The 18,480-nt window shown below is 38.9% G+C and overlaps 1 protein-coding gene across 7 annotated transcripts in view; it reads right to left on the bottom strand.

Annotated features, from left to right (window-relative positions):
* MYOM2 (myomesin 2) overlaps positions 1-18,480 on the bottom strand; it is an 89,760-nt gene that overhangs the window by 50,534 nt on the left and 20,746 nt on the right. For all 7 annotated transcript variants that reach the window (XM_058419641.1, XM_058419640.1, XM_058419642.1 and 4 more), the window contains 7 exons: positions 10,010-10,098; positions 9,879-9,929; positions 9,451-9,615; positions 5,057-5,218; positions 3,002-3,143; positions 1,201-1,400; positions 424-477 (listed from right to left, as the gene is read on the bottom strand). In XM_058419641.1, coding sequence (XP_058275624.1) covers positions 424-477; positions 1,201-1,400; positions 3,002-3,143; positions 5,057-5,218; positions 9,451-9,615; positions 9,879-9,929; positions 10,010-10,098 — 863 coding nt within the window. The remainder of the gene's footprint in view (positions 1-423; positions 478-1,200; positions 1,401-3,001; positions 3,144-5,056; positions 5,219-9,450; positions 9,616-9,878; positions 9,930-10,009; positions 10,099-18,480) is intronic.

Here is an 18,480-nt window from a genome sequence, read left to right on the forward strand (position 1 = left end):
TAGATATATTAATTAAAGAATTGAGATAAATTGTGTAAGTTTTTATGAGAATGGCAATAACTTTCTCATATAGTCAAAATCAATCTAAAAAACTATACTTAGCTCCCAGAAAGCTAGAAAGAGGGGAATCAAATGCCCAATCAAATGGGCAATTAAATGTTCAGCCATTTAATTCAGCTTAGCACTAGTAAAAGCAAAAAGGTGAGAAAATGCTATCAACAGATCATAAAAGTTTTGCTGTTGAGAGTGTGATGTTCTCCATCCTTTTAGATCTCACTGTTCACCTGTGTTCTCTCAGCCTTGCAGGTCATAGTGCATCTTTATTTCTTAATATAGAGACTTTATCACATGGAATTCTTTTCAAGTTATGTTTCTAATTATGATGCAAAATTCCTGGACTGAAATTGTAGAAATGCTACATACCTTCAAGGTCATCCTTACTGATCACAATCTTTCGCCCTGCATCCACATGAACAGCTGTTAATCAAAATATTCAATTAGTTTCTCAAAGTAGTTCAATGTATTTTCAAATTTTGCAAATTATTGTTTGTCACCTGTTCAAAAGTCTCTCTACCTCCTTTTTTATAATGTTGTTAAATCTTTGCCCAGATAGAGTCAAATTGAAGTCATACTGGTTTATCTACTTTCATAGGAAAACAGGGCATGATAAGACAGTACTATTCAAAGATGTGCTAAAGAGCAAGAGTCATAGTCACAGTAGGTGGATTTGATTTTTGAGGCAGATTACTAATCAGTTGTGTCATGTACAGGGATTAATCATAAGGAATACACACATACATAAAACACATGTAAAGGAAACTGCATATTCAGCTCAGATTTCACAGGCAACATTGGGGCAGTGCTTTAAGGCATTCGTAATTACTTTAATTCCCCTCTTACTAAATGGAGGACGTGAAACAGAAGGTGTTCAAGTACATTATATACAGAATCTGCACAGGGGTTTAGGACAAGGCTAAATCAATAAAACTACTCCCCAGAGCCAGCCAGCTTACTCAAATCACAGAGAAGCTCTCATAACACTACTTTGCAGTCTGTAGCGAGACATTTAATCAAAGGAAGAAATAAACTCTGCTCCTTAGGTTAACTGGCTAAACAGAATCTTTAATCTTTTTTTTTTTTTTTTTTTTTTTTTTTTTTTTTTTTTTTTTTTTTTTTTTTAAGCCGCCTTGAATAACCTACTTTGTGTTCTCTCCAGGTCAACAGGGTCAAGCGCTGCAACAGGTTCTGAGGCTCGAGAAGGCCGGCTAATGCCAGCACTGTTCACTGCTCTCACACGGAATATGTAAGACCGTCCCTCTTGAAGACCAGTCACAGGATACTTGCAGACTTTTACAGGAGCATCATTGCACTGGACCCAGTTTTCCAAACCTACTTCACATCTTGGAATAGCAGAAGACAGCATTTGTCAGTCTCATCTCACAGTAAATATGCCCCATGCTACCCACACCAGGTCAGAACCACAGAAGTCACCCTTGCTAGGCTGAGGAGCTAAATCATACATCTCATTAATGAAAGTCACACACTTTATACACTCTTCACTGATTAGAGATCCAATTCCCACTCTGTTCATATTTTTTTTAAAATGCAAAGGTCATTTTCCTTCTTCCATGTTTTTTCGCCTTTTCAAATCTCTTTGCTTCCCTTCTGTTTGGTTCTCTTCCTTGCCATGTAAAGAATAAATTATTCACTTTCATTTTTAATATTCATCTCCGCAGAACATTATGAATTTGCAAGATTCACCTAATCATTTTCATTTCTTCCTTGTCATATTTTCAAATAAACTTCTTTGTGCCTTTCCCTTTCAAAATGGCTGGGCCACAGAATCATCAAGAAGCAGAGTGATGTCCTCATACTGACTGCTGTGTGTGAACATATATAGTTTGTATCCTACTACTATAAACTTTTGTGTAGAGGACTCCCTTTTGCCCTGACTGTATCAGAAAAAAGTCGTGTCATTATCAAGGGCTCCTTGGCACTGCAGTTATACAAGCAATGTGTCAAATGGCACATCTGACTAGATTATACACAATCTTGGTGAATACTCTTATGATCTATGTACTGCATAAATTGGATATAGATGGTAGAGTCCCCAGGTCTCAAGTTAATTTCCTCATACTGATTGCCATTTATAAACCACTATTTTTCCAGTTATTCCCAGACAGTTATCATTGAATTAGACCAAATGACAGGGTAGCAAATAGCAACGAGCTGCAAATGTTGCTTTTAAGTGCAGACCAGTGTACATTGTAAAATCATTTCAGTAAGGCTTTGCTGACTGACAGTTTCAGACACCAAGGATTAGATGTTCTGCTCTGGCTACAAGGATCAAGCATTCACTTCAGTGGAAGAGACATGCAAAACAGCGCTTGGGTCCCCTGCTCGCCAGCTGCCTGCACTGAGCTGAAACCCCAGCAAAGTACAAAGCTCACTGAAGGACAAGGGCCTGCCAGTCTGATTTAAACTGCCAACTCCCAGGAGTCCAGGCCTTGAGCTCCTGATGTACTACATTTAAGAAAGAAATAAAAAGATAATGTAATAACTCCTAGGTTTCAGCTTTTGCAGTATAGAGATTAAAGAGACTAAATCTCATTCGAGATGCCCATGGATTCTAGCGTTTATAAATTAAATACTGTCAGGACTCATTCTCTGATGTGCCCACATCCATACTATTGAACATTTTAAGTGCATGATAAAATGTGTCTGCCTGCAAATATTACTTGGAATGGCCTCCAGCCCCTGCTAATTCCCAGACTGTGCCCAGAATTGCCTGTGAAAGTACTAAATCATCTGGGCCAAGAGTTTGCCAGGGAACTATCTAGTAATCTAACACAGTGTGTAACAGAGTTCAAGTTTCAAGTGTCTGTAAAAATATATCCAAAGAACACACACGCTGAAAGGATATAAAGGTATTTTTTTTCTCTTCGGTATACACATATCTCTGGTGATTAACAAAATAAAGTAAATGCTAATGTTTACATACTTGTCAACAAAATATCCAATAACAGGGCTCTCACTGGTTGTATTTGGTGGTTTCCAGGTAACAATAACATAGTCTCTGTTAGCATCATGGCATTTAACATCCATTGGTGCCCCTGGTGCTCCTGCGATCAATGCATCAGCATCTGGACCACAAATAAAAATAAATTCGTTTTGACCCCAACTCCTCTGACATACACCAAAAAGTCAAAGGGAAGGCTTCCAGTTCATTGTGCTGCTTCTTATATGAATGGAAGATGAAACATTTCATGACATACTAATTCACTGCAATAATGATTCAGGACCATAATGTCTATATTTTTATACAAAAATAGACAAAATATTCAAGGATATTTTTGAGAACAGAAAAGCTTTTTAGGAAGCAAACACTCATTATTTTCCATGAGAATTAAAAGCCTAACCCAGCCACGTGCTTTTGATGCTCCGTCACACTGAAAGCTGTGACTCAGTGTGTTAACAATCAGACCAAGGTACTCAGTAAAAAAATGTAGATCAGGAACACAAATCTCTTAACGAATAAAAAATTGTAAGCTCCTGTAACATTTATAATGCTACATTTTATTTATAGTCTTAAATACCACCTTTAAGATACTTTTTTGCAGCTTCATTTTGAGAGATACTGACTAATGTGAACCCACAACTCCAAATGAAATCTCGTAAAAGCTGAAGTTTTCTCCCTTCAAAGGAAGATTTCTGTAACAAAACCCCACCCTGTAGAGAGTCTAAATTTATAGAGCCTAATCGCACTCAATTGTGAAGTAGTTTGTGCTCAGTATCAGATCACAGCCTACATGAAAAAAGGCAAGAGAATGGCCAACAGACAACACTAGAGACTCCAGAGGATAAAGCACAAGGCCAGTGTACTGGGCATGCAAAGGGGTTAAATATAGCATAAAATGGACAAGAGAGATATGTAAAATTTATCCATCACTACAACAAAAACATCTAAGAAAGCTTTTACATATTAGTGGGCATTTTTCACCTGAATAATGTTTTTCTTGGAATGTAACCTGGACGTAAACAGCTTTAGCAAATCCTTTCTGATAAGATCAGGGTGCCAGAGTGGCTTGTTCAAGACCCAAAAGCTGATGAAGCCCTTGCACTAGTCCTGTGAGGAAGTTGGATTTCAAACCCCTGAAAAAGACATTCACTCCCTCTACCCCACACAAACTGTCTGGATGACACTCCCAAAAGAGCACATATGTTCCAATATGTTTCCAAGAAGAACAAGGTTTAAAATTAATACAGCTACAGCAGCCTCAGTGGGGCGGTTCCAGTTTTCCCCCATCAAGTATGTTGTCCAATATATTTAAGAGAGTGAAAGAACTGCTCAACCAGAAATATTTTTATCTTTCAGTGGAAAAAATATAAAACTGAATACTAAGTTCAGCTCACAGGTACATGTGGAAGCTCATTTTTACTTCTCTGAGAGCGGTGCATGGAAATGTGATGAAAAGTTCTGACCTTTATTCTATTTTAATACATTTACCTCCTTTTATCTATGTCTCTTGTGGAAACGGTACTTCTTCAGTCAGCTAGTTTCTTACTTTTCTTCTTTTCTCTGGTTAATGACATGGCTATGACTGGGGGTATTTCTGTGGTGGGAATATTTCTTTTGCTTTCTTTTGCGTGTATCCCTAAGACCAGGCACAAGACACAAGAACGCACAACAAGGCTCATTCCCAATTTCCAAACTCCAAAGCCAAAACCATCACAGTGAGAACTGATTGTGTACAAAGATGTTATTTCCTACCAGGAAAGGAGATGAAAAAGAAGAAACAAGTTGTTTCTTCACAAGCATGGTTTCTCTGGTTCTTCAGGAAAAAAAAATACCTTCAGGATCATGCTCTTCTTGAAGCTCCCCATTCATGTAAGGTGACGGGTTTTCAGTACAGACTACTATGTACAAATCAAATTACGTTGAAATCCCACGGGGATAAATTTCTTTCTTACTTCAGTTATTACATAGGCTTTTTTCATAAAACTAAACTTTATAATGTTTTTAAATTTCTCCTCAAGGACCAGAATAAAGGTTTACCTCTTACAAACAGATATGCACTGCATTCACTGATTCCGCCTCTCGAAACCATGCGCAGGGTGTATAAACCTTCATCATCTTTGTTCAGATGAGTAAAGGAAAGAGCTGCCTGGCCTTCTCCAAAGTACAGCTTTGTCCACTTGGAGTCCTTTATCAGCACATCTAGAAGAGAAGACCCACCAGACACGTTACTGTGCTGCTAGAACAACCTGTGTCCTAATGCAGTGCCAACCACAAAATTCCTATCACTATAATTTTTAATACTCTGAGAGACAAAAATGTTACCCACATTTGAAAATATTGACATGAAAACTTGCCATACCCTATAATGAATGCAGGGTGGAACCTTTTTTCATTTGTAGTAAGTTTTGCTTCCTGTTCAGGTCAAATGTCAGTTTACTCATTTATTTTTCTTCCAAAATTAAAAAAATAGATTTAACTTTAATCTGAAAACTGCTATAAAAATACACCAAACTTAAATCTTCAAGGCATGCCTGTTGAGAATTGAATTAAATTAAATTTAAACCTCTCAAAAGTGAAAGGTGATGACCCATGATTAATGCACATTAATCTGATTGCCTAGTGAAACTAGAGCAAAATAATGAACAGGATATTTTATGGTAGGCAAGGGACTTTCTCATAACATCTTTTTAAATAGCTGATTGGATTATTTTTGATTTTTAACTCCATAAGGCTAATCACGTACAAATTTATTGTAATTAATGCAGGAGAACTGCATTTAAAAGATCTGAATATCTATTAATGTTTATTATTCTATTGCTTAAATAGATTTTGGAGCTGGCACTCAAACATTTGCAAAGGAATCAGGGTTCTTGCATACCAGCTGAGTTGCATAAGAAGGTATAAAACGTGACACACATTCAGATAATAAAGCATGTGGAAGACACGTGCTACTAAATCTTACAGCCATAAATTCCATATTCAGCTAAGCACATAGTAGTTTTGTGAGAAGCACACAAACTTCATTTAATCATGTTCCTTCCCCTGAGATCCTTGGTCATGAGATCCTTACCTAGAAAACCTGAGTGTCCCCTTTCTGTCATGCCTGTCACAATGGTACTCAGACTTTGTGTAGAGAGGCATGACATACTTTGAATTAAATCAGAAAATATCTCCACCTAGAAACTTTGCAATGCATGAGACCTGCGTAAAATCCTAAGCGAAGAAGAAGAAGAAGAAAGAAAGAAAGAAAGAAAGAAAGAAAGAAAAAAAAAAAAAAAAAAAAAAAAAAAAAGAAAGTTGAAGTTGATTGGCCAGCATCTCTGAAAAGCTGGTTGCTTATTTAGACTCCAAGTTTCAGTGGATTGGTAGCCACCATAGTTTGCATACATAGAAACTGTAGGTAAGCCTGAATTTCTACTAAGGCCAGAGTCACCCATTTCCATTCTTTATGTGTACCTGACAGCAGGAATTGAGGAGGCAATTGTGTTTGGTAAGAGCAGAAAAGCTTCTCTCCCCGGCACAAGGCCAGAGATCCACCAGAAATCAACAGAAGCCCACTTTTTTTTGATGCAGTCTGGCTGAATGACTTTGCAGGCAAGACAATTCGAATAAAGTTTGGAGATCTCAAACATATTTAAAAATTCTAATAGGGCAAGTATTCATAAACCTGCCACCACAATAATATTACAATTACAAGTTCTCACTATTCACAGTCTATTCATGTGTTGTGCTCTGTTATTTCTCCCAGAATTTGCTTGCAGAAGACTAACCCTCAAAGACAGTGTGTCTCAAGCCTCACAAGCTGTTTTAATATATAAGATAATTTTCATAATACATATACTCTGATTAAAATTCATACAAATCATGGGGAACTACTATATACTGAAACTTCTTTTCATCATGTATTTTTTGTTCTGCTGAAATTTTAGCTAGTTTCTTCACTCCATTATTTTTCCTTCTGAAGTCAATTATTTATTCTAGATTACAGTACAAATGGCTGCAGAATGCTGGTACATATAGCTTTATAGTATTTATATTACATTAGAGATCAATAATGGAAATTTCCTGCTATCAGCTGAAGTCATGTCCAGATTAGATATATGTTCCTGAAGTATTATTTTGATTTTGTTCTTTCAGTATTTTGAATGGTTCTTTCAGTATCCTAAATTGTTCTAAGTGGGCCATGAATAAGAGACATCATATTCATGTTTGTGAAATCCCAAATCAATTCAAAGGATTTAACTGAGCTGACTTATATGCCCCTAGGAGTCCACTAGATACCTTCAATAAGGCTCACTAGTGTGAAGCTTATTTATGCTAGATAAACACATACTTCTGTGTATAATTATTAGAAATAAATAATATATATCCATCTCAGGGCTTTAGTTGCTATTATTCGATTAACACAAACTGAAAAATTTTAGAAATAGTGCAGTCTTAATGCAAGAGTAGAATTAAATATTACCTCTCTAAAGAACCAGAATGTCTAAAGCACATGATGTTCGACAAATTATTAACTTCTCATTGCTTATATTTATACATCATCTCCAGCTCTCAAGGGACTCAACACAGGGAACTGCAGCACGTACCAAAGGTCCGTAGTGCATTAATTCCTGCTGTGTTTGGGAACAAGCTCTGCCAGCTAATGCACCTGTACACCTCTTGGAAATATTGTGATCCATGTACTTGTAATGAAGGACAAATCTAAGCTTGTTTGTAACATCCTATTTCACGTAACATCACTAGAATAAAGGGATGAACACCTATCTGACTCCCTAGAAAAAACTTATTGTCTTAAAACTGACCAAGTTTTCATCTCAGGTTTTCACAAGTGAGGACTTATTAAGTTAAATAAGGGGGGGAAACAAAGAGCATAGTATTGTTACATATCAAGAAAGAATTATCTTGTTGTTATGAAGGCACAAAAAAAAAGGGTCATGAGCTTTTTTTCATAGTGCAATAAAAATTCATGTTCAATGAAAAGTGGAACAATATTGTGCATTTCTTGAAAATTAGAAGGTTTTGTTAGCTGCAGTTTCAAAATTAGAATTTGAGAGATTTGGCACCTTGAGAAACTGTGGCCAGTAGAAGACAAAGTAAAGGTATCCTTGAAAATGATGGTTCATCTGAGAGTGAAGTGAGCAATTGTTTTTAGTTATTAAATATCCTGAAGTGTATAGCAATTCCTGTATGCTTCAGTGAGAAGAGAATACGAATTCAAAGACCAGCCTTGGATTTTAGGTTATTCACCAAACATAAAAAGCTGTTTTAATTATCTCATATTTTTTTACTTTAGTGACACCTAATAGTTCATCACAAAGAAGTATCCACAATGACAGAAAAATAGCAATGAAAGATTAAGTAGTAGTTTGTTCCCCGAAGGATCAGATGTGAATATATCTAAAACTATGATGTACATGAAACAAAAGGCATAACAAGCAGTAACAAAATAACCCTTTTTCTGATTTTCATAATCTTGAATGTTCTTGATTTATTAATTTTACTGTCATTTCTTAGTTTATTCATCACATTTTGTCCACTAAGAAAATTTCTTCCAACTTTTTTGGGACCGGTCCAAACACCAGTCTTGGAAGTCCACCATTCTCAAATGTGAACCTTTTGGGGAAAGGTCTAACTGTTCAAAAATAACCAAGGATTTCCTTAAATCCTCAGGTAGAGTAATTACTTTAGAATCTCACACAGATTGTGGTTGGTGAGAAGGGGTCAGCTAAATACCTACAACGGACTGCTATCCATTAAGTTCTAAGTAGCTAATTTCATGTTTCAAACCCCTTTTTTGCTGCAGTGAACAAACACTGTTCTTCCAGTGTATGTGTACCATCCACCCCAGTATATGATAAGTTTAGTGATGTTATTTTGAGCACTTCAAGGTAAGACCGCTTCACCTGGCATAACACAGGTTGTTACAGACAAAAGAGGCAACGTAAGAAACCTGCTAACATGGTTCATAAACAGCAGAGCAAACATATGTGTATCAGGCCTGGCTTCTGTAAGTATTGCCTAACTACACATCCATGTGATTTTAATATAGAATTCACAATAAATGCTGGAGCAAGATTAAAGTGGAGACCCATACCTCAGTACTTCAAACTTTAATTTACTGCCCTGTGAGTACCCTTTAGCTCAGTGGTCACAGTATTCAACTATGAGTCATAGCAAAATCTAAGAACTGCCTTTGCATCACTTCCAAGTAGATGTTCTACTGTGTTATCACAATATGAGATTACCTCCTGTGTGCTCAAGAAAATGTTGAGCAAGTCACTTAATTGAGAGTGCAGAACTATAAATTTTAACTTGACTTTTTTTTTTTCTCTCTATACCAGGTTTAATTCTGAGAATATGATGATCTAAATCTGACCTGAATCCTCAATGTCTCCTCCAGGTAGGTTCTATTCAATGTAATAACTTACCATCTCTATACCACTCGGCACGAGGTCGTAGTCTTTTCAACTCTGGAGTGATCAACATAGAACACTTCAAGGTCAGTGTTTCACCTTCAGTTGCAAAAGTGACTCCAAACTTCTCCAGAAACTGGACATCAATGTGGGTGAAGCAAACGTCATATGACAGGGGCACTAGCATGAGAAAATGAAAGCATCCTTGAGTGCAAGTAAATTGTACTTGGCACAGATTAGTGTATGATCTTTGCAGGAGATGGAGTGTTCTGCTGATCTAGAAATTCAGCTGGGAAAGCAAGAGCAGTTGGGCAGCTCCTACTGTAACTCAATGCTTGGAAGGAAAGTCAGGACAAGCAAGTTGTATCCAGTATTCTCATCTGTAAAACATTACTCTGACAAGAGGACATAAATTATCAAAGCAGATAGGAAAAAAGGCTTACAGTGGAAGGGCATTATCGCAGCTGGGTGAGGCTCTTCATCCTCTCTGAACCCTATGAATAAACAAACAAGAAACATTCAGTGACATCAGCATGATATTTATTTATTGTTTTAAATATAAAGTAGGACTTACTTCGCACAATCACAGCACAATTAGTTGATGCTTGACCATGGACATTTGTTGCCACTGCTGAATAGGTTGCAGAATCATCAAAGTCAGCTCTGAAAAGGGGAAAAACAGACATCTCTTTATGCAAATAAAAATTCTCTTAATCATTGATATTACAAGCCAAACTATGTTAACCATAAGGAAAGGGTAGAGAGCTCTTTACTGGTAAGGAAAGTGTACAAAACTCTTTGCTTTTTACACAGTGCAAGACATCGATGAAAGACAATCAGAAAGCCGCTATTGTTTATCACTGTGGCTTTATCACAGCTTAGTGTGCAGGCTGCATTAACTTCAGCAAGCTGGAAATGTCCTTTATACAATGATCAAAAGGAGATAGTTGGACAATGCCAGTCTGGCTATTCACTTCCTGTATGTAACCTTCTTTAACCCATTTTGTCCTTCTGCCATATTTTAGGACAGAGACATGAAATAAAATTGCATGGGATTCTTGCTAAAATTCTGCCTTCTACGGCTATTACTAGCTGGGAGACACTGGTATTTTTTGCCTCTCTCATATCTCAATCCAGGAAAATGATAAATAGTGAGGAACACTGACCAAAATTGTTTATGTGTATACATGGCTTGGTTTGTTATATTTTTTAGTGAGGAAAAAAAAAAAAATCATTATACAAGGACATTATAAAGCAAATATGAATATGACAATATGAAGCAAAAAAATAGTTACTGGGTGCAAAACACTGATAGATTGTCTCACTTAATACATCCTTCCTTGAAGTTCCATGAGCACATATATGACCAGCTGTTAAGATATAGGTATAAACCTTGATGCCCCAGTTCTTTTCTTATTTAAAATGGAGTCCATCAGGAATAGTTTATTTAGTATTAAATTAAGTGTAGGCCACTCAAAAATTTTCATTTATGAGATACAATATTGTGAATGCATCCATTTAGTTTCCTCTCAGAAGAACAAATTCATGTCTTCTTGGCAGCTGCCAAGTGATGAAATTCTGATTGCACTTATCCTCTAAGAGGTCATATATCCCAGATGTGGGAGAAGGAATATGTAAGGGTGTTTTATGGAAATTGCATAACAGGATGCCAAATTTGGAGCATGTAGCAGCTGTCACAGACACATGAGACACCTAATTTTCACTTCTTGCATATGTTCTGGACAGTGTTATATCATAAAAATGATACTATCTGTGTTGTGATGGCTAAAGCACAGCTTGATGAAAGTTCCATTAAATTGCAATTTCTCTCTCAGATTTGCAGGTCTAACAGCTCCTCCTGGAGGCAACCTTTCAGCCACATATTTCACAAAATTAAAAAAACCAGTTACAAAGTTTATCATACAGTTAATTATCAAAGACATAAGGGTAAGTCCCAAGATTAACTACATAACCAAAAAGCCTGTAGATGGGTAGGAAACTCCAGTACAGTCTGGACAGGTGCAGTAAAACTGAAAATCAATTTAAAAGATTTGAAATCTTAGAACTGTTAAAGTTGGAAAAGACCTCTAAGATCATCAAGTCCAACAGTCAACCAAGCACTACCACCATGTTAAACCATTAAACCATGACTTCATGGGCCAGAGCTACATAATTTTTGAAAACTTCCAAGAATGGTGACTCAACCACTTCCCTGGGCAGCCCGGTTCAATGCCTGACAATCCTTTCAGTGAAGAAATTTTTTCCTACTATCTAAACTAAACTTTCCCTGGTGCAGTTGAGGCTATTTCCTCTTGTCCTGTCACTTCTTGCTTAGGAGAAGAGCCTGGCCCTACCTGGCTACAGCCTCCCTTGAGGCAGTTGGAGGAGCAATAAAGTCCCCCCTGAGCCTCTTTTTCTGCAGTCTAAACACCTCCACTGCCCTCAGCTGCTCCTCACAGCACTTGTGCTCCAGACCCTTCCCCAGCTCCATTGCCCTTCTCTGGACCCTCTGCAGCCCCTCAATGGCTTTCTTGCAGTGAGGGGCCCAGAAATGGATACCGGACTCAAGGTGAGGCCTCAGCAGTGTCCACTACAGGGGGACAATCACTGCCCTGGTCCTGCTGGCCACACTTTGGCTGATACCGGCCGGGTGCTGTTGGCCTTCTTGGCCACCTGGGCACACAGCTGACTCATGTTCAGCTGCTGTCAACCCCCAGGTCCTTTTCTACCGGGCAGCTTTCCAGACACTCTGTGCACAGCTTGTAGCCCTGTTTGGGGTTGTTTTGATCCAAGGGCAGGATTCATGACTTTGCCTTCTTGAACGTCACACAGCTGTCCTCAGCCCATTGATCCAGCCTGTCCAGATCCCTCTGCAGACCCTTCCTACCCTCCAGCAGATAAGCACTCCCACCCAACTCAGTGACATCTGCAGACTGACTGAGCCTGCACGCATTCCCCTCATCCACATCGTTGACAACAATATCAAACAGTTCTTGCTCCAATACTGAGCATTGGGGTCACCACTTGTGCCTGGCCACTAGCTGGATATAATCTCATCACCATCCGCTGGGATGTTATTTAACAGTTTGTTTTCATGAAGGATTTTAAAGAAATTACAATACCTGTTCCCAGAGCTATAGAAAGCTTAACTGATTCTGGACTTGTTTGAGAGATATCAGACTTGACAAAACTTCTTTGCAATGAAGTTTTAAAAGCAGAACATTTTTTTTTTATCCCAGTTTCACACTATTTAACACTTGTGTAATAAAATGCCAAAATGCAATACAAAACTGCAGTACAAGACAATTTCCTAAGTCATGTTATGCCTCTGTAATGAAATGTACATAGTTAATGTATTTATCAGAGCCTGGTACAGTAACTTACTGTTATATAACAAGTTAACAACAAATGAAGAATCTCAAAAATTCCTTACAGGGAGCTTTGCAGAATTAACTGTTCTGGAGCTGTATGGCATTTTTTTCACTCTGCTATATCCATAATTTAAGAATTTATGTATAGAATATACAGTAAATAGTGTAAATATAGTACATAGTATATTTACTAATTTATATTACACATTAGCAAATTAAACAGCATTCATCCCCAGAAACTGGATCTTGATTGCCCTAATGTCTATGTTTTAGAACAGCCCTTGCCATGCCTTGGTGTGCTCCAGCTCACCAAAAGGATTCCCACACACTGCTCAGGAGATAGTAAGGGACCTTTTCCAGAAAGCAGACTGGATGTCTGGCAGCCCTGTCCTGAAGGGTGAGAAAATCAGTATATCTCACGCCAGGAGGTCACTGTGCTAGAGCATGTCTTTAATTTGCAGAGTCAGGCAGAGCCCAGGAGTGCGTTTCCTAGGCACTGGCTATTGGTATATGCCACAGAGTGCCCCGCAGTCCTCGTCCCCAGATACCTACCCTGTAAGGGCTTCTGGCCCTTCAAGCCACAATCCAACCCACATCCTGCCAAAGATCTACAGAGGTGCAGAGTCTTCCTACCACCTACATGCCCAGGTTTCTCCTGGATGAGATAGACCCTCCCAAAGGATGGTGCACACTTACACCCAGCAGGACATTGATGGGAGAGCAATCCTGTGTATGCTGATCAGGCCTGATCCCTCCCTGGCCTGGGCATGATTTAGACAGCACAGAGCACCCAGCTCATAAATGAGTGATGAACACTACACCAGCACTGCTGCATTAGGCCATTTCCTCACATAAACAAATCATTACTTCAGGCTGCTTCACTTCTCTTAAATCCAACTTAACTGCTCTCTAACATTTTGTTGTTGCTGTAGAGTGTTAACAACAAAGATTAAAAACTTCAGCATTGCTTGACTGAGGTTAACTCTGATTAAATCTCACTTTAAAACATCTCTCACTCTAAATCATTTGCTCTCAATGTTGGCTTCATTTTTCAGCAGAACACTAGACAAAATAGTTAAATAGGCACTAATATCTGCAAGTATTACACAGGATTTAGGATCTGAAGAGAGAGTTATTGTTAGACAAAGGTGGCCTAAAAATAATCCAGAAAATAAAGAAACATGTATTTTGGACTAACTTGGGGTCCCAAACTGTGCTAAACCACCCAAAGTGTCAGAAATTTAAAGGTGTAAGAACTGCAAAGTTGTCTCCTCAAAATGAAGAAGCAGAATGGCAGTTACCTGATTAACTTTTCAAATGGATATATAGCTGTGCTCATCTCAATCCCCTCCCCATAGATTTGCTCTCCTAAGAAACAGCAAAATAAATCTTTTGATGAGCTCTTTCTGTTTGTGATGGTGTCCAAGGTAGAGAAAACAGAATATGATCTTTTATATCTCTATAATAGACATGAGATTCACAAAAAGGTCATATCTTTAGCCAAAAGAAGCTCAAAATCTGAAAACAAATATTTGACAAAAGTTAGTGATAGAGTTATAATTCATTTTCTTAGGGGGAACATAAAAAAGAACTGACCAAATAGCTGACCACATTCTTACAGCATCCTTTGTTTTTTTTATGAAGAGAAACGAGGTTCTTACAGTTACGAACACACAATTCCACAGGCCAGGCACTTCTTGATATTTAAGAGGTCATAACAAATCTACCCATTTTCTGTAGCTTACTGCTTTGAAAGCAATTTATATGTCTTTGCTATGATCACTCATCTGACTCTCCAGAAGAGAAATAAACCATGTTAGACAGCGTAGTACTCACTGAAACCCCTTTAAATCTTATATTGGAAATGTAGGGTTTTAGTGGCTAGGATCTAGACAACACTTTTGTTGCATATCCACTATTAAGAAAGTTGGACAGGATGGAAAGTTACATAATATTCTGACTTTTCTTTTGTGCCAGATAGTGCTCAGATGGAGGATTATCCTGGAAATTATCTGTTTCCTTGTATGCTAAAAAAATCCTAGATTTCCTAAATTACACTGTAAAGTGCACTGAGTCAAGACCAGTTAGAAACTGCATTTGAAGTACCCCAGAGGTGAGGTGTGGTCCAACAGTTATTCTTGTTTTATGGCGGAGAATGTGTTTTTCAGCCTTTACAAAGGTCAGATAAAATATGCATAGAGTACATTTAGATAGCATAAAATGTGAGTGCAGAACCGTATCTGTCCCAAGGTACCAATACTTTTTTGCGAAAATTAAATTGCTCTGAATCCACATGAGGTTCTGAAGTGCTAATACTTGTGTGGGGAATATTCCCCAGGCAGATACATCTATTTAAAATGCATATATTCATCCAACTGCCTAGTGTAGATTTAAACACAGGAGTTAAGAGTGAAATAGCATCTTTGCCTGAATTAGAACACAATTCAAATCATGTAAAGAACATGAGGCTGAATGTAGTAAATTACAGAGTTAAAAATTACTCCTTTGAATCCAAATGACAAAATTTTCAGTGTTATGGCTATAAGACATCAAAATGTGGAAATACTCTGCAGAACTGCCATCTCCTGTCCTGATTCTCCAGTCAGAATGAATCCGACTGATTCTTCCTGTTTGGTTGGATTTCACGTTTAGGGAAGAGGGACCTCTGTTATGAGGTGGCCACTTCCTCCAGCCCCCAACTACTGCAGCATATAGGGGATAGGGACTGACGAGTCAGAAGATCACATATTTGGGGGCTGCTGTTTTCCTTTCAGCAAGGAAAGGAGAGCAACAGAGCATTTCGCTGCCTCTACGGCCACTGATACTGCATACCTGCCAAACCCAGGGAGCTGCAGTCTATCACCCACCCGCCTCGCACAGCTCAAAGGCTCTGCGGGCTGCGCCGGAGGATCGCCTTTGTCTCCACACCTCTGCTCTGCTCTGCTTCCACTTCCAGCGGAGAAAGGGCACGCCTCGCTCTCTACCTCTCCAGATTAAATCATTTCAAGCCTTTTGTGCCTAATCAGCCCAAAATAGCACTCTACTGACCGCACAGGGTCATTTGTTAAATGAGAAGGCTAGACGAGAAGGTTCATTCAGTTTTTAAGCTTTTCTTTTTGCGGCGGCGCAGGCGGCGCCGGCTGTGCCCGCTGCAGCAGGTGTTACACTGCTCTCTGCCGGCTCTGCCGCGCAGCTCTGCGGGCGCCGCTCAGACCTTTTCCTCGGCGATGACGGGCACTGCTTAGGCTGTGACTTTAGAAACACAAAAGGGAGAGGCCCATAATAAAAGACAAAATACTGTCAAAACTCGAGCCCTATACATGTATGAATCTGTGTGGCCACTGACAGTGCTCTGGAAAGTCCAATGTCCTTCCCTGCTCCTACCAGCCAGCTCGGCTCACCCTCCCGCTCACTCAGGGGGGCGGTCAGGAATACTCCCAGGGAGCATCCTGCTGTCTTCTCTGCGCACCAGCCAAGCAGCCAACGCAGCTGGGAATACAACACGGTCAATCACAGCCGAACAAAACCGCGTGATCCATTTAACCAGTCGTCACAGTAAACGAAGAAACAAAAAAGCCCAACTGTGTTGCTAAACAAGTATTAGCAACTAAGAAGTTACAACTGTTAATTACTAGGATGTTCACTAAGATAGAAAATATTTTTCAGCTATGCCATGAAGCAATGACCACCCTCATCTAATACAGAAATCTTTTCTTGTACTATATGCCTAACCTTAGTTAAATTATGTGGGATAAAAAATACATTTTAAACAAACCCGCACATTCTCAGACACGTAAGATTCATTTCAACTACCAGGAGCTTTTCTTGCAAGAATTCCTCGCAGTATCCTACTAATAACCTTTCAGATGAGGGTTGAAAGATAGGATGAACCACTAGCTCAGTGCATACCAGTTCTGCTATAATTATGAGATGTGCAAAAATAGACTTGAACTCCAAACTCCTTTTCTTTGCTGCTTGAGGGAGATCTTGAGCTCAAACTCCCATTTGAAGAAGTTTAAAAGGAGCAAGGAAGAGACACTATATAATCATGATACCACTGAATGCATGCAGAAAATGTAATTGAGAATGTTGCATCATAAAAATATGAGACAGAGGAATTAAAATTATCTCGTTACTGTATAAGGCTTATGGGTTCTGGAGAACAGCAAACAGTGAGGGATGAAATTGTGTCCAGTTACTACTTTAAGACAACAAGGTGATGGTAAGGTTTCGGTGCCTCAAGAATGTTTCCACTGGGATCAGGGAATACTCACAGGAATAAATATCACACTTGCATCAGAAGGAAAAAGTTCACTCCCTGGGCTTCGCTGAAGTGCTAGAAAAGTAGCCAAGAAATTCCAAGGCCGTTCTGAGCGGCTGTGGATAAGATTACATTCAGCTCAGCACTTTAGTATGAACAGCTGAGAAGAGCGCAGAAGCAGATAGTAAGAAACTCCCAATGGCTCCACCTCCCAGAAAAACAAATTATTCACAAAATACAAAATATAAGTGCACAAAGATATTAATGGAAGATACAGAATTAGTTGATACATTTGTATAAAAGTGTTAATAATTTATATATTTTAACTGATATCCATACATCTGGTTTTTTCAATACAAGATAGAAATGTTAACTATGCCCTAACAAAATGTTCTTCCATTTTCTGCATGTCCATTTGCTGTGTGTTTAAGACAGAAAACACAGCTGATGATCAAGTTTTGAAATAAAATTAATTAGAAGTAAAGAAAAAAATTAACTTAGAAATTTTAATTTAATAAACTGTATCAATCATAACCATCCCCCAGTATTATTTTACATGTAGCAGGGAAATCCGTGGGAGAGCAGCCAGGAATCTTTAGGTGGCAAAAAGACAACACTGCCAGACAGAATGAAAGAGAAATGGAGCAAGAGTCTCTGAAGATGGCAGCTTGTCTGAATGTGGAGGAGTCTGCATGAGTACATGCAGGCCTGGGACTAGTAGACAGGGGAAACCTGAGTGGGTGCCAATAAATGACTCTGTGGTATGTCTGAACTTGCCTGAAATACAGCTGGGTCTGAACACTCCCAAAGCTGGTTGTGCCTACATGACTGATAACCAGCAGAGAAAAGAGATAAAAAGTACCAAGGGGGTGGAAGCCATTATAACCCTTCAGCCTGATGGTTACAGGTGCTCAGAAAGCAACATCAGCACTGATTCTCGTTTCTTCTAAAAGTTATTTACTCCCAAAATGTCACAAGGGAGCCTACATACAACATAACTGGTGTCTGGACTCACCAAGCAATTCCTCAGGAATGCTAACCGAGGGAAATAAAGTCACAGTCACTCACCATCAGGAAGCGACCAAAGTACATCTCCTGACTGGCACTCACACATATGCAGACAAAGGGGAGAGTTTTCCCTGCTAAAAGGGAGAGGAGTGCAAAAGGACAAGCTTTCTTTATATTTTAACCTCCTGTTATTATCTTCAAAAGTAATGTTTGTGGGAAGAAACTGTGGTATGGACAGATTTCATGGGTACTGAGAGCAGTGAGCAAATTATCCATGGCCTGGGGCTAGAGACTGAGTGCCTTTGAAGCATCTTAGGAAGCAACAGCCTGGTGGCTCTTACTGCCAGGTTCTGTACAGGGATATGTTTCTCCCATCCCGAGCTATGAAAAGGTTGACAGCTGGGC

This window comes from Hirundo rustica, chromosome 3, assembly GCF_015227805.2.
Source record: "Hirundo rustica isolate bHirRus1 chromosome 3, bHirRus1.pri.v3, whole genome shotgun sequence".
Classification (NCBI taxonomy): Eukaryota; Metazoa; Chordata; class Aves; order Passeriformes; family Hirundinidae; genus Hirundo; species Hirundo rustica.